Here is a 16,158-nt window from a genome sequence, read left to right on the forward strand (position 1 = left end):
TTGTTTCTATTTCAAAATATTGTTTGAATTGCACGTGTGTGTGTGTGTGTGTGGGTAATCGCGCGCGCGCATACACACACATACACACATATTTTACACACATATATATATTTTAATTACATAGTATAATACTAAAATTTAAAGATTCTTTAAGAATAAAAACAAAAACAAAAATTGGATATATTTAATAACATCTTTAATAAAATCACAATTTCTATATAAAAAAATTATAAAAAATTCAAAGTAAATTAAAAGTAGCATTCGTTTAATTCTTATATTTATTTATTTTAATTAATGCATATTCTTAATTAAAATTATTTGATTTAAATCAAAATAAGAATTTTATATTTTTGTTATTGATTTTACATTATTATTATTTATATTTATTTTATTTTATTTTATTTAGATAACATATAACAATTTATAATAATATCGTTCAAAATAGTAAAAAAACAAAATACAGAATTTTTTAGTATTGCTTCAAAGCATTTAAACGTATACAAGTTAGTTGTATTATAACCTATTTTAAGTGCATATATTCAAGTTCTAATATATGTATACAAGATATTGTAGTTATTTTTTTTAACCACTAAAACAAAACTGTTTTGCTTAATATTATTTGAAGAAATTGTACAAATTTTGAAATATGTCTGAACATAATGAAGACACAGAAAAAGGTAATATTTTACAAATTATCATTTATCTAATATAATAAAATTTAATTTTTTTTTTATTTAAAATTTTTTTCGAATTATAATTTCAAAATATAAAAAAATTAAATTTTTCATTTTAATGGAAATATACCTATATTTTTATGATAAAACTAAAAATGTTTTAATTGAAATTTTTGGTTTCACAATCGATATATTTATTAAATAAAATATTCAAGAACTTTTATTTTTTTTTTAATTTTTTATAATGTAAATATTTATATAGTATAACATAAATAAGTGAAACCTTATATAAAACTCTATCATAATGGTAGAGGTTAATTGCTATCCATAATAGTTTAAGAAAGTTTATTAATAAGTTTATTAAATAAAATAATTTAAAAGAATTTTAAAAAATTATCGTTTAACTGTAATTGTTGTATTCTAGATATTTAGATTTTTACATTATTTTTATAAAATTTTAAATAATTGTTAAATGACGTGTTTTTGCTGAAATATATTACGATATCGTAACATTACAATATCTGTTTACAATATGTCAAAATGTTTTCACACATCATTTTTCCTTTAATTAATCAACAATTATTCGTCTTACATTTTTGGCGAAAATCTCTATTTATATATTTTTATCGGAATCAATACACATTAATTTCTTTAAATAATTTGAATGTTTTTTTTCTTCAAGGTTTAGTTTACTTAATTATTTTTAATACTTTAATGAAATATATTATATTTTTTAATAATAAAATAAAATTGATTAATTTTCACAAAATCACTAATAAAAAATGAATAATTTTATTAATATAATTTTATGACATTCAAATCACATTTATTAAATTTATAATAAAAAAAATAAAATTTAAATTTATTTCTAATGTTATATATTATTAATATTATTATTTAATAATTTGTATTAGAGAAAAAATCAAATGAGAAAACCACAAATAATTATTCAGAACAAGAGGAGATAGAAGAATCTGATATGGAAAAGATTCGTAAATATTTAGCACAAAAGTTGAGACTTTTTGATTCATCAAATAATAATGAACAAAACAATCCACAAAAAGTCCTCCGTGATCTTAGCATAGATGGAATAGCAGATTATATAAAAGAAAAAGAAAATTGTAAAATTATTACTATGGCTGGAGCTGGTATCTCTACATGTGAGTTTTTTCTAAACTGGAATTGTAAAGATATATTATATGTATATTAATTGTAAAAATATATATAATATATTATATATTACATTTCTTATATTTTTTAGCTGCAGGAATTCCTGATTTTCGATCACCAACAAGTGGTCTTTATCACAATTTAGAAAAATATAATCTACCTCATCCTCAAGCTATTTTTGAATTAGATTTTTTCTTGGAAAATCCTGAACCATTTTTTATGCTTGCAAGAGAATTGCTACCTGATGATGGTTTTAAACCTACACCATCTCATTATTTTATTCGTCTTTTATGGGAGAAGGGATTACTCTTAAGACATTATACACAAAATATTGATACATTAGAAAGAGTTGCTGGTTTACCATCTGAAAAATTAGTAGAAGCTCATGGTACATTTCATACTGGCCGATGTCTTAAATGTAGAGCACCATATACTCTTCCATGGATGAAAGGTAGAATTTTTCTTATTTATAAATATATATTTTTTATTAAATAATAAAATCATGGTTATTATAATTATATAATATAATCCAATAATATAATAATTAATTTAATTACAGAACAAATTTTTAAAAATGTTATACCAAAATGTGAAGAATGTAATGAGGGTATAGTAAAACCTGACATAGTATTTTTTGGAGAAATGTTACCTGAACGTTTTCATTATCTTGCTGATCGTGATTTTGTACAAGCAGATCTTTTGATAATTATGGGATCAAGTTTGATTGTTCAACCTTTTGCATCTCTAGTGGACAGGTGAGTATTAATTATAATTATAATTAAATATGTTAATTTCTCTGTTTATTATTTATTTATTTATTTATATTTTATTTATTTATTTTGCTATTGAATATTAACTAATCATGTATATTATTATTAATATAAAATATATCACAAAATTATTGAATTATTATTTAAATGAATATAATTTTAATTTTATTAAAGGGTTCGACCTAATTGCCCGCGTTTACTTATCAATAAAGAAAAAGTAGGTACGCAAGATCGCTTATCACGACTTCTAGGATTACGACATGGTTTGATGTTTGATACTCATTCTAATGGTGGTCGCGATGTTGCTTGGTTAGGAGACTGTGATATTGGTTGTCAGTTATTAGCTGATAAACTGGGTTGGGGTGTAAGTTTTTTTAAATTAATTTATGTGTTTGAAATATTAAATGAATTTTAAATTATATAAATTTACTTGTTTTCAGGACGAATTGAAAGATCTTATAAAAAGAGAATATGAACGTTTAAATAGAGAATAAATCAATAATAATTGAATCTAAATGTCTTATTATAACATGTATTTAGCTTATAGGTGATTTGGAAATTTTAATTTTATTGCTACAAAAAAAAAGACATTATATAGACAAATAATATTTTTCTTCAAAGGAATTGTAATAAAATTGTTTAGAATGTTAAAAGTTTATATATATAACGATATAGAAAAGTCATATTTTTATCTCTTTGTGCCGTCATTTTTTATAAAAAATTATTAAATTAATGGTGACTATAATTTTTGATAAGACATATGATTTTTTATGATATGAAATTAATTCGATACTATATTCATATTGTAAGTATATTTTATTTGGAATTATAACCATTTTAATAGATAACAAACGATCAATAAACCATAATGTAAATAATTTATTTCTTCATATAATAATAATGTTATGCAAATAAATATGATTTTTGACAGTTGAATTATGTGTATAAAAAAAATAAAACAATATAATAAAATATATAATATAATATGAAAATTATTTTATATTAAAAGGTTTTATTATAATTTCCTGAGCTTCCTGTTGATGTAAGTTACCTTCACCTACAGCTGGTGCAGCCATAGGTTTACGACCGCTATATTTTATCTATAAATAAATTTTATTATTTATACAAATATATATTTGAAATATTTATATTTAAATATTTATTAACATTATTAACTTACTGGTTTACCACATAGATTTTCAAAACGAGGCTTGATAAAATTCCATGCTCCCATATTTTGTGGCTCTTCTTGACTCCATATAAAAGCTTGAAAAATAATAATTTTTATTAATATTTAAAATATATTTAAATATATATTTTTTATACTTACTTTCTACATATTTAAATTTATTGATTTCTCGCAACAGTTCTTGAATTGGGAAAGGACATAAACTTTCAATCCTAATAATTGCTACGTTTTTCTGTTCTGTACTTTCTCTGAAGTGATTAAGAGCATAATAATGTTTTCCACTGACGAGAATCACTTTATTCACTTTTGATTTTTCTACCTTTTCATCTCCTATCAAATTATTATTTATTTTATTTGATATTAAATATAAAATATAAAAATAATCTTTTATTTTTTATTATAGCAAATATACCTATAACGCTTTGAAATTTAGTGTGTGATTCCATATCTGTTATTAGCGAAGTGGCTGCAGTATGACGCAACAATATTTTTGGAGCTACTATTATTAAAGGTTTTCGAAAATTTCTCAGCATCTAAAAGATGTAGATAATTTATAATATCAAATATATAAAAAAATCAGAATTAAAAATTTTTATTTCATATATATATCAAAATACACGTGTATACGTAAATGAAAGCGAACTTTAATCTATAATTTTTATCACATAGTTTTTATTATAAAAATATTCATCTATTTCTATAATGTATTACATATACATACATACATATCATTTTTATACATCGTAATATATTTTAAATTTATATTTTTGTATTTTATATTTTATATCATGTATACATTTTTTTATATATTTTTATTTTTTTTTTCAAAAAAATTTTTTTCTGTAGTGTTCAATTTTTATATTTATACTTTTCTTATTATATACAGATTTCTTTACGATATTTTTCAAACAAATATTTTTAAAATTACCAATGTATTTTTTCTTTTTCTTATAGCTATTAATAGAATACATTTTATATATAAATTAGAGAAAAAAAGTAAATAAAAAAAATTTTCAAAAATCGATGCCATTTCGCATTTGGATTTTGAAAGCTTCAACTTATAAATAGGAACACAGAATGTGCGAGGAGATATACAAACAAAAACAGCAGATAAATAAATTGGATAATGAATAAAAATTAAAATAAACACTATCTTCAAAATATTATAAATAAAATTAATTAATAAGAATAATAAAAATAATAAGAAAAAAGAGATAAAAAAAAATTAACCATTGATTATCTCTTTCGAAAAAAAATTTCTTAATTTTAAATGAAATATAATATTGAAAATTAATTCCAATTTTTTAGTAAAAATTTTTACACTTTTAACTTTATATTTCAAAATTAAATTTTTTTTATGCTATTTCTTTTTTATGCTTATGATATTTCAGCATAAAAAAAGAATTACAAAAAAATTTTATATGTTTATTTTCGTTGCGATTATTATATTGATATATATTGATATAAATTGTATATATTAGTATAATATAAAATTTTATATTCAGACAAAAAATTTTAATGTCAGAAATTTTAAGAGAATATAATCTAAAAAAGAAATAAAAACATGAAATTTTTACTTTCAAGAATACAAATTTTTAAAAAATATAGTCTACGTTTATAATCAGCATATATCTATATTAAAAATCAATTTTTAAATTTTTAATACATGTTATATACATCTTGTATACACATGTATTTTAATATATGTTCAAGAATATGACTTCTAATCAAAATGTGCATCTTACTTGTCTTCTTAGTAGATGAAAATATTGAGCAGGTGTTGTTGGATTTGTCACGTGCATGTTAACATTATCACCATCAGGTTTATCTTCATTACTATCTGTAAGTTGTAGAAATCTTTCAAGTCTACAGGAACTATGTTCAGGACCAGCACCATCGTAACCATGTGGTAATAATATCGTTAATCCGCTATTTAGCATCCATTTTGCCTCACCACTGGTTACAAAGGTGTCAATAATGATTTGAGCTCCATTAAAAAAATCTCCAAATTGTGCTTCCCATATCGTCAAAGTAGTTGGCAAAGCAATACTTATGCCATATTCATAGCCTAGAACTGCTTCTTCGGATAATATACTATTTGCTAATTCTAATTTTCCTGTTTGTCCATTAACCATGGAATTCAATGGAATATGTATTTCTAAAATCATAATTAATATAATCTTATTATTATATAATTTAAAATTAAAATTATTTTTTGAATACCTCCAGTAGATTGGTCAACTAGCATTGCATGTCTGTGAGAAAATGTTCCACGACCTATGTCTTGTCCACTTATTCTGACATTATATCCTTGGTATAATAAAGTTCCAATTGCCAAAGCTTCAGCTGTTGCCCAATCCAAGGGTTTATTTTTTTCTATTTTGTTTAATCGAGTTTTTATATGATTTTTTAGTAATTTCGGATGAATTATCTATTAATAGCAAGATATTTAATTAATTAGATAAATAAAATATTTATTATATTTTTATATTTATAATATTTTTAATAATTAATATTTATTTAAGCTCTCATAATGACATATTCTCACCAAATCATCCTTAATATGAACACTTTTTTCGGCAACGAATTTCAATAAATTTAAATCAACTCCTGTGTTCCATTCTGTCACACTTGCCTCAGCTTGTTTTATTCCAGTCCACAAGCCCGCAAAATATGTTGGCTGTGGAATAAAGTTATCCATTTCATTTAAACTTTGATTTAGTTGAGAATTATAATTATCAATAATATTTTTAACTTTGTTCGTCGAAAGAACATTGTTTTCTATCAGCTTATTCACATATTTATCTGGTACCGATCTAATTGAAAATAACAAAATTAATTGGATATTTTGTAAGTATAAGTGAAAAATACTCACGGACGATTATGTATAATTTTATAAATAACAGGATTCGTAAAAACAGGATCGTCTAGTTCATTGTGGCCCCATCTTCTAAAGCAATTTAGATCCACAAAAACATCTTTTCTAAATTTTCGTTGGTAATTGAAAGCTATTTTAGCAGCTCGGACAACCATCTGCAACATTACATATTATTTAAAATATTTAATTTCATATATATTTAACCGCAAGGACAAGTAAAAATTTTCTCTTTTCCATGCACCTCTGGATCATCTCCATTTACGTGAATCACCGGAGCTGAGATCATCTTAGCTAGATCCGTGCAATATCTCGACGATCTACCCCTAGAAGCTGGAGTTGTAAAACCTAATTGATTATTGATTATCAAGTGAACCGTTCCACCTATTTCAAAATGAGGAGTTGCGGATAACGCTAAACATTCTTGATCAACACCTTGAGCAGCGTAAGCTGCGTCTCCATGAATCTGAAATAGAAGTTAATCGATATATTTTGACGGTAACATACAATCTTTAGTTTTATTATATGGAATTAAATTTAAATTAATTTACTTGAATATTTAACACTTTATCGCTCCATTGAGTATTTATATCCTCATTATATGCTCCATCTTTGACAGCTTGCATTATTCCTCGAGTTTTCCCCATGGAAACAGGATTCACAGCCTCTAAATGTGAAGGATTTCGCAACATTGTTACGTGAAGTTTTTTTTGATCAATATTAAGATTTGTGGAAGATACAAAATGACTGATCACATCTCCAGTTGTAACTACATCATCCGGAAATTCAGAGTATCCTTGTAATTTTCGAAATAATTTTTTCAGTGGAAAATTCAACATCCCCGTAAGAAAATTTAATCGACCTCGATGGGGCATACAAAGCACGATATATTCCAAACCATCTGCAATTCATTTATAGGTACGTTCATAGTTTAATTTTGAATTTGTTAAATATACATAAGATTAAGTATACATAAGATAATGGGATTTTTTAAACATTAATTTTTTATTCACCATTGGCACAGAGTTTAAAAAATTCATGATAGAAGGCCATCATGCTTTCAGCACCTTCGCCACTATATCTTTTAAAGCTTGCGAATTTGATAGCCAAAAATTGATCAAAAGTTTGACTTTTCAACATTTCTATCGCAATTGCCACTCGTGTTTCATCCGTTAGAGGATCTTTTAAACATTTTTCTACGGTTTCTGCAAACCATTCTCTCTCTTCCTCGGTCTGTGTAGACATTAACAGAAATCAGGTATTTATATAGATCTTCTATAAAGAAATAAATGTTAATATTTGATAAATGATTATTTTAAAGTTTGACGATCAATTATTACCTCCAAGTAACTAAATTCTACTCCTACCGAGCCGCAATATGTTTCGTTTAAAAATTGTAAAGCCTCTTCTATGGTTCCTTCCTCTTTTCCCATTGTTAAAATACCTTTAAAGGAAACTTTATCTCGCAAATTCAAGCCAAATCTTTCTGGTTTTAATTCTACTAATGATATTGATTTTTTTGTTGAGATAGGATTTATATCGGCTTGTTTATGACCGAATTCTCTATAGGCAATGACCAGTCTGTAGAAATTGCTATTTTTTGATCGTATATCCAGATATTCTTTTGAAACTAACAATATGAAAAATAATAACGTAAAAAAATCATTTAGCATATTTTTATCATAATATGTAATGTTATTTTGTAATATATATATATACGATTTATTTTAGTTTTATCGCGAAATTATATCATTAGTTTACGTAATATTAAAAATTTTCCGATGTTTGTTCATCATCATTCTAAATTAATATGTAAAATGTTTTTAAAATGATTTTTAAATATTTTATTATTATTTTAAATAAAAATAATTGAAGGATATATATATATATATTCTTATAATTATAATTCAATTTATATGTTAAAACATAAAAAATTAAATATATAAATTAAATAATAAATTAAATAATCGAACACAAAATAAAAATGTAAAACTATAAAATAAAGATATTTTATTAATATAAATATTTGTGAATTAATAATGAATTTTAATTATATCATAGAAATTATATATGAAAGAATTTATTTTTTGTCATTTAAAAAATTCATTCATATTAATCCATTATTGTGCACGTATTATTTTTTATAAAAAGAAATAATAAATTTTGTGTTTAAATTTATTCCGTATGCGTAGTACTGATAGATAAGAGATTTTCATGTAATTTTTGGATAGTTACTTGGACGAAAAGAATTAAAGTATGAAATTTTTGAAATTTTGAAATTTTAATTTAATATTTTGTGATTAAAATATAATTAATATATAATTTTATATTCTTATTATGGAAATATGAATAACAAAATTTGAAAATACGCATCAAATAAGAATAGTTTATTTCATAAAAATTTATATTCTTATTTGCAATTTGAAGATGTATCTATATTAAATTCTTAGTATTATGCGGAAATTTTAATTCTTACATTTGAAATTCAAATTATGCTCTTATTTATAAATTTAATATAAATATTAATAGAATAAATTAATAGAATCAAATTTTATATTTTGATTCAATATCATTTTTATTATTTTTTATTTTAAAACAACAACAACAACAACAATAACAATAATAATAATAATAATAATAATAATAATAATAATAATAATAATAATAATAATAGATATACCTTCAAAATATTTCTCTGGACTCGATCTGTATCCATAGACACCATTTTCACTATGATATAATCGCGTTGAGATATTTAATCGAGAATTTATGCATTTTATAACTAGATAATTATTTACCCATTGAAAACATGAATGTTTGATTTTATAAAATGTTCGTAGAACCGCATACATTCTTGTTTTCGTTACAAAATCAACTACTTAACTGGCAATACTTCTTTCTTTATCGCATTGCTCAAGCTAATTTACTTTTTTCCCCTTCTTCAATCACTTTATTCAATGTTATCTATTTATTCGAGATTGTCTGTATCATAAATATTATTAATGGTCAATGTACATAAAATGATATTTATATATTCAAATCAAAAATAAAATTTATTTATTCAATGCAAATAGCATCAATACAAACATTATTGATGATTCAAATTTGTTTTCAATATAAAATTTCTTGAATGATATATAACATCTATACCTCATATATTCGTTAATATAATTTTTATAATCGTAATCATACATACTACAAAATTATCTTTGTTTTCTTGAAAATATAAATAAATTTATCTTAATAAATTTATATTTTTGGATAGGCTGTTTCTATCATTTCCTTTCCTTTATATTTAAATTTAGAAGTGACGATATCAAACTTTGTTCCTCCAAGAGACATTGGACAATTTCCATCAGGTCTTGCATAAAAACATACTGTGTACAGTGCCATCTCCAGTTCGGGTGAGGTACCCACGAATAATGTCGTCACCGGTTTAATATATCCATATTGTGATCGTACTTTGATAATAGAAGCGTTCTAAAAAAACAAACATATAATTAGCTATTATTTGTATGATACGAATTCCCATAGAGTACTATAAACAGTAAATGATAAATACTAATAATAGAATAGAATTCATTACATGATAAATGTATATTCATTATATGCTTTTTAAATTAATAGAATTTTAAGTAAATAAATATAAAAAAAAATATTCTTTCCACTATTATAATAAAAAAATAATTTTTAAAATAATGGCTTGAATGAATTGAACTAATTATCAAAAATTATAAAAAGTAAAACAATATCAAAATGATCTTAAGAAAATGAAACTTACATCTCCGAGGTCAACTTTTTTTATATATCCATTGTAATTTACGTTCCCTTTGCTTTCTTCTTTACTGTAGAAAATCCAATTATGCAATCCAACCAAATTAGTTCCAGTTTTTAACTTCTTAACTTCGGACATGAAAACATGTTCAAAAGCTGAGCTACTCATTTTTCCACCTTCTTGAGAGTATAAGCTAAACCATAATTTTCTTAACATATCTTTGTACTCGTAATAATCATTACATATATGATCTTTATTCGCCAAGAATCTCATGGCAGCGGACATCACATTCGTGTTAAGGAATGTATTTATTAAAGCATTCTCTTCGTGTCGGTGCTGTAGACTTATATTCTCGCTTACATTACCTTGGGCATTGTATTTGTCATACATTGATATAACTTTTTGAATTGTGGGTGTTTTATATGCTTGTGGATTTACCGTGAATAATCTGTAAATTACGATTATTTTAGAAAATTGGAATTTTTAATAAATTTAGTGACATATAGTATATTATTGGTAGAAACATTGTAAGTAAATATCTCATTTTATAGGAAATTTTGAAAGCTTACGGTTGTGATGCTTCGTCTGTTGTATCGTTACTATTCGTCTTTTTTTGTAAATTCAGTTTGATATATCTATTTACGTTATTAGTATCTTTCATATATAGAGCCTCAGAAAGCTTTTCTAAATCTTCTTTAGTAATGTTGCGACCTTTGCTGTAAGTAGGATTACTAGAATAGGTATTCTGAGTTGCTCCTGTTAATGGCCCAGATTTTGATTGAGGTTGATCTATTTATTGGACAAAAATACGATAATCTTTTCTTCTTTCATTAGTTGATAATACATTGTTTTTTCGTCATTATACCTTTTATTTTGTCCAATTTCATTAGAGTAGTATCAGAAGTATCAACATGAGGAATATCAAATTTTTTTATTGGTGATGTCATACTGGATGATTGAGGGGGTTTCGACATATCTTGAGATAAAAAAATATTATAGTTAAAATTATTTTACTTTATTGCAATAGATATGTATTATTACTTACCAAATGTGTGCAAGTGAGATTGAGAGTGAAATTCAGATTGAAGTTCTTGATTTGGTAAGTGAGATTGAGGTTCAGATTTTTGAAGATGAGGATGAAGTTGAGGTTGAGCTTGAGGTTGAGGTTGAGGTTGAGGATGAGGATGAGGTTGAGAATAAGGTTGAGGATGAAGACGAGATTGAGGTTGAGGATGAGGATGAGGATGAGGATGAGGTTGAGGTTGAAGTTGAGGCTGAGGTTGAGGTTGAGGTTGAGGTTGAGGTTGAGGTTGAGGTTGAGGTTGAGGTTGAGGATGAGGATGAGGTTGAGGATGAGGTTGAGGATGAGGAAGAGATTGAGGACGAAGTTGAGGTTGAGGATGAGATTGAGGGTGAAATTGAGGACGAGATTGAGAATGAGCTTGAGGATGAGGATGAGGTTGAGGATGAGATTGTGGATAGGATTGAGAGTGAGGTAGAAGAGGGAATTGAAAGTGAGGTTGAGGTTGGGGTTGAGGATGAGATTGAGGACGAGGTTGAGGATGGAGTTGAGGACGAGGTTGAGGATGGGGTTGCGAATGAAGAGGGAATTGAAAGTGAGATTGAGAATGGGGTTGAGAGAAAGGTGGAAGAGGGAATTGAAAGTGAGGTTGAGATTGGGATTGAGGTTGAGGATGAGGATGAGATTGAGGACGAGGTTGAGGATGAGGTTGAGGATGAATATGAAATTGAAGACGAGGTTGAGGATGAGGGTGAAGTTGAGATTGAGGGAAAGGTTGAGGTTGAGAGAGAGGTTGAAGTTGAGCTTGAGGTTGAGATTGGGGACGAAGTTGAAGTTGAGGATGAGGTTGAGGTTGAGCTTGAGGTTGAGATTGTGGACGAAGTTGAAGTTGAGGATGAGGTTGAGGTTGAGCTTGAGGTTGAGATTGTGGACGAAGTTGAAGTTGAGGATGAGGTTGAGGTTGAGCTTGAGGTTGAGATTGGGGACGAAGTTGAGGTTGAGGATGAGGTTGAGGTTGAGGTTGAGATTGAGGTTGAGGTTGAGGTTGAGTTTGAGTTTGAGGTTGAGATTGAAGATGAGATTGAGGTGGAGGATGAAGTGTAAGTTGAGGACGAGATATAGGTTGAGATTGAGATGGAGGTTGAGGGTGAAGTGTAGGTTGAGATTGAAGTTGAGATTGAAGTTGAGATGGAGATTGAGTTTGAGGTTGAGGATGAAGTTGAGATTGAGGAAGAGGTTGAGGTTGAAGGTGAGATGTAGATTGAGAGTGAAGTGTAGGTTGAGATTGAGATTGAGGTTGAGGTTGAGCTTGAGCTTGAGGTTGAGCTTGAGGTTGAGGTTGAGCTTGAGGTTGAGGTTGAGGTTGAGGTTGAGGTTGAGCTTGAGGTTGAGGTTGAGCTTGAGCTTGAGGTTGAGGATGAAGTTGAAGCTGAGGTTGAGGTTGAGGATGAATTTGAAGCTGAGGCTGAGGTTGAGGATGAAGTTGAAGCTGAGATTGAGGTTGAGGATGAAGTTGAAGCTGAGGTTGAGGTTGAGGATGAAGTTGAAGCTGAGGTTGAGGTTGAGGATGAAGTTGAAGCTGAGGTTGAGGTTGAGGATGAATTTGAAGCTGAGGCTGAGGTTGAGGATGAAGTTGAAGCTGAGATTGAGGTTGAGGATGAAGTTGAAGTTGAGGTTGAGGTTGAGGATGAAGTTGAAGCTGAGATTGAGGTTGAGGATGAAGTTGAAGCTGAGGTTGAGGTTGAGGATGAAGTTGAAGCTGAGGTTGAGGTTGAAGTTGAAGCTGAGGTTGAGGTTGAGGATGAAGTTGAAGCTGAGGTTGAGGTTGGAGTTGAAGCTGAGGTTTTTGAAGTTGAGATTGAGGATGAGATTGAGGTTGATGTTGTTGTGAGAATATGTTTCCTAACGTCGAAATTGCTTTGATACCTTTAATTTAAGGAAAGATTAATTATTTTCAAAATTAAATTTTCTAATTTTCTTTATTCTTTGTATGAGATTTTTTTTTTACCTGGTGTTTGTGTTGTTGCAGTTATAGAATTTGATTTGAAATCTACGAAATACAATAAATGATCAAATTTATTTAATACCATAATATAAAAAATAAAAAAATTTATAAAATCCAAAAAATAATCAATCAACCTCTATTAGTTAGTGATTTTTGAACAGAAATTTTTAAGGATTTGATATATTCGAGAAATTCTTCTGCAGAAATTCCTAAAGTGGCAAACCATGTTTTACATCCTTCAGGTGTATTATCATTTATTTTTTCCAGTTTTGAGATATCAAAACTTATTTCTGCTCCTGTACTTGATTTATTTGAACGGATATTATTTATCATAGTCAAATTGATTCCAGTCACTAGTGTAGGATCACTTTCTTTGAGAATACTTGGTACAAAAATTGTAGCCATTGTTATTTCTTCTTTACCCTTATCTTTGTTCCAGAATTTCCATTCTGCGTTTACGTTAGCTAAGAAATTTGATTAAAATTAGGATAGATATTTTTTACTATATTATTTAGAAAAGATATAATTGTAGAGAAAAATTAATATTAAAAATATTTTCTATAAAATAGAATCGCTTGTTAAAAGAGGTCATCGTAGCTGTTTTCTTAAGATATAATTAAGGTGAATAATATCAATCATTATTTTATATATATATATATAAATGAAGAAAAGAATATTCGAGATTAAAAACAATTATGACGTTGACATAATTATAATTCTTTTTTATACTCTGTTGTGACTTATCTTAATCAAAAATGCCAAAACATTTCACGCTTCGAAACCTCATATTTCTCTTCTCGTTTTAAGTGATATAATAAAGTTGTGTATAAGCGTGAACTCATGATAACCTTGAGGATATGCAAAAGAACAAAAGAAACGCAGTGGTGGGTTTAGAATTCGATATTACATAGCTTTGTTGCAAAAGATAATTTTCTAAACAACTTTCTTATAACATTGTTATATAGTTTCATATGATATATTAAATAATCAAAATAAAAAATGATAAAAAATAATAAAAATAAAATATATTTAAATTTCTAAAATATATACAATAATATAAAATAATAAAATATATAAATATCTATATATATTTAAATATATATATTTATATATATTTAAATATGTATATGTATATATATATGTATATTATATCTCGAAAATAATTAGAGCAAAAGTTTCCTTATAAAAGAAATTCTTGAAATTCTTTATAAAACATTTAAAATAAATTCTTGAATATTTATTACATTTAAGTTACTTAAGTTATTTTAGAATATTTTAGAATTAGAATTATTTTAGAATTGTAACTGTAATTTAGAACATATAACTAACTTTCCCGTTAATTATTAAACGCGGCTTTCATTCATTCTGAACGATGTTTATCTCAGAAAATTTAACAATTAAAATAAAACTCGTTCCCTTCTCTTTTCTAATCACTTTGTTTTCTATCATCAACATGGATCATTAATGTTATAACAGAAGTCGAAATTATCAATGGAAATTCTTCAGAATAGATTTGTTCTTTCACAATATCGAAAGAAAGTAAAAGTTTCGCTTACCGACCAATATCAGAGATAATCCAAATACCAAGAAAATAACGGAAATTTTTTCGACTTTCATAGTTCCTCGTCAACGATCTTCAGGATTGTTTCAATTTCAAACGCAATAAAATTGAGAGAGTATGTGAACGTTTTAAGATAAATTGAAGCCTCGCCGGCTGATTCTGTTGGCACGTATATAAGATCTTTACTTTTAAGGTCGTTGCACGATCATCATATGATACTTGAACGAGAACCGATCTTCTTGAAAGGATGATGTCAGTCCCTGATCTTAACTTCACGCTCGATTTCTCGATTCTTCAATCCGACAGCTGGTAATGTTTCTTCCTTTCAAGTTGAAACTGCTTTCGAATAATCTCGTTTGTTTATGAATTCTGTTTCTTCTGGTTCGTTACGTGTCGCTGTTTAATGTTCCATTGTGTCACTTGTGATTAATCTATTTATCGTTTTGAGTTATTGGCTAAGCGGTGACGATTGGTTCGTTTCAAATGGAATGATGATGATGAACGAATTAATGTAGATCAAGGGAGCGAAGTTAGAAATCGAGTTAAACTAGGGAATTAAGAGTAGATTTATTCGCTATCGATATACGAGAATGGCTTCTGATCAGCCTTTCCTCAATAGTTTGTCCCTCTTGGAGAATTTTATGATCGCTTTTCTAAAATGATCTATGTATCGAATGCATAGATATGAATATAAAATAATGTTAAGCGTTTTAATACATTTAACGTATCTAGAATAATCTTACATTACATATTTATTAAAATATGTAGCCATTTCCTATGGAAAAATCTGATTTCTCGATCCTTTGATCTCTCTGAGTTATACATTTAATACAAAAGAAGATATAATTTATGACATTTAAAATGGTAATCTTTTCATTTATGTCCCATAGCAACAGAAGATCATTAAATGATCATTTTGAACAAGGTGTTCATTTGGTACCAAGATGTTTCACGTTTGAAAAATTTCAATAATATAGGAATAAACTTTATAACGATTATATATTATTCGTTTTTATATATATGTAAAAAAGAAATAAAACTTATTACTTAGATAGAAGGAATTATACTTTATTCTTGAAAAATATATTTACATATTTACACGTTGAAATTTTATCACA

The 16,158-nt window shown here is 26.5% G+C and overlaps 3 protein-coding genes across 7 annotated transcripts; 1 reads left to right on the forward strand and 2 right to left on the reverse strand.

Annotated features, from left to right (window-relative positions):
* The first annotated feature begins 14 nt into the window (after window positions 1-14).
* LOC107993112 (NAD-dependent protein deacetylase Sirt2) lies at window positions 15-3,609 on the forward strand. Of its 3 annotated transcripts, none has more exons than XM_017049342.3 (6): window positions 15-677; window positions 1,589-1,834; window positions 1,936-2,295; window positions 2,404-2,599; window positions 2,789-2,978; window positions 3,055-3,609. In XM_017049342.3, exons 1-6 carry the CDS (start codon window positions 647-649, stop codon window positions 3,106-3,108), a joined length of 1,077 nt encoding a protein of 358 aa, XP_016904831.1. In that variant the 5' UTR covers window positions 15-646; the 3' UTR covers window positions 3,109-3,609. The 3 variants fall into 3 exon arrangements, with proteins under 3 accessions (XP_016904831.1, XP_016904832.1, XP_061936086.1); XM_017049343.2 differs by lacking the exon at window positions 15-677 and adding an exon at window positions 955-1,080; XM_062080102.1 differs by lacking the exon at window positions 15-677 and adding an exon at window positions 1,200-1,356.
* LOC107993113 (2-oxoadipate dehydrogenase complex component E1) lies at window positions 3,474-9,604 on the reverse strand. Of its 3 annotated transcripts, none has more exons than XM_017049345.3 (13): window positions 9,359-9,604; window positions 8,019-8,122; window positions 7,692-7,911; window positions 7,230-7,579; window positions 6,923-7,144; window positions 6,679-6,836; window positions 6,352-6,619; window positions 6,027-6,234; window positions 5,549-5,961; window positions 4,216-4,336; window positions 3,945-4,133; window positions 3,795-3,880; window positions 3,474-3,714 (listed from the first exon to the last, which is right to left on the reverse strand). In XM_017049345.3, the coding sequence occupies exons 1-13, from the start codon at window positions 9,528-9,530 to the stop codon at window positions 3,607-3,609; spliced, it is 2,619 nt and encodes an 872-aa protein (XP_016904834.1). In that variant the 5' UTR covers window positions 9,531-9,604; the 3' UTR covers window positions 3,474-3,606. The 3 variants fall into 3 exon arrangements, with proteins under 3 accessions (XP_016904834.1, XP_028520266.1, XP_016904835.1); XM_028664465.2 differs by having other exon boundaries at window positions 8,019-8,308; XM_017049346.3 differs by lacking the exon at window positions 9,359-9,604 and having other exon boundaries at window positions 7,692-7,953; window positions 8,019-8,161.
* A 63-nt stretch (window positions 9,605-9,667) lies between these two features.
* LOC107993114 (uncharacterized) lies at window positions 9,668-16,087 on the reverse strand. The gene is made up of 8 exons (XM_017049347.3): window positions 15,036-16,087; window positions 13,614-13,943; window positions 13,483-13,524; window positions 11,499-13,400; window positions 11,319-11,429; window positions 11,023-11,242; window positions 10,460-10,901; window positions 9,668-10,158 (listed from the first exon to the last, which is right to left on the reverse strand). The coding sequence occupies exons 1-8, from the start codon at window positions 15,094-15,096 to the stop codon at window positions 9,928-9,930; spliced, it is 3,339 nt and encodes a 1,112-aa protein (XP_016904836.2). The 5' UTR covers window positions 15,097-16,087; the 3' UTR covers window positions 9,668-9,927.
* Window positions 16,088-16,158: the final 71 nt, after the last annotated feature.

Source organism: Apis cerana, linkage group LG10 (assembly GCF_029169275.1).
Source record: "Apis cerana isolate GH-2021 linkage group LG10, AcerK_1.0, whole genome shotgun sequence".
NCBI classification, from domain to species: domain Eukaryota; kingdom Metazoa; phylum Arthropoda; class Insecta; order Hymenoptera; family Apidae; genus Apis; species Apis cerana.

Bases quoted from the DNA above. Each gene is read 5' to 3' on its own strand.
- LOC107993112 (XM_062080102.1), top strand. From the start codon at position 1,215: ATGTTTTCACACATCATTTTTCCTTTAATTAATCAACAATTATTCGTC. The intron at 1,357-1,588 runs GTTTAGTTTACT...AATTTGTATTAG, and splicing joins GAATGTTTTTTTTCTTCAAG to AGAAAAAATCAAATGAGAAA. The intron at 1,835-1,935 runs GTGAGTTTTTTC...TATATTTTTTAG, and splicing joins TGGAGCTGGTATCTCTACAT to CTGCAGGAATTCCTGATTTT.
- LOC107993113 (XM_028664465.2), bottom strand. From the start codon at position 9,530: ATGTATGCGGTTCTACGAACATTTTATAAAATCAAACATTCATGTTTT. The intron at 8,309-9,358 runs GTATATCTATTA...TCATATTGTTAG, and splicing joins TCCAGAGAAATATTTTGAAG to TTTCAAAAGAATATCTGGAT. The intron at 6,235-6,351 runs GTGAGAATATGT...TGCTATTAATAG, and splicing joins TTCATATTAAGGATGATTTG to ATAATTCATCCGAAATTACT.
- LOC107993114 (XM_017049347.3), bottom strand. From the start codon at position 15,096: ATGAAAGTCGAAAAAATTTCCGTTATTTTCTTGGTATTTGGATTATCT. The intron at 13,525-13,613 runs GTTGATTGATTA...TGTATTTCGTAG, and splicing joins AAAATCACTAACTAATAGAG to ATTTCAAATCAAATTCTATA. The intron at 13,401-13,482 runs GTAAAAAAAAAA...CTTAAATTAAAG, and splicing joins TGCAACAACACAAACACCAG to GTATCAAAGCAATTTCGACG.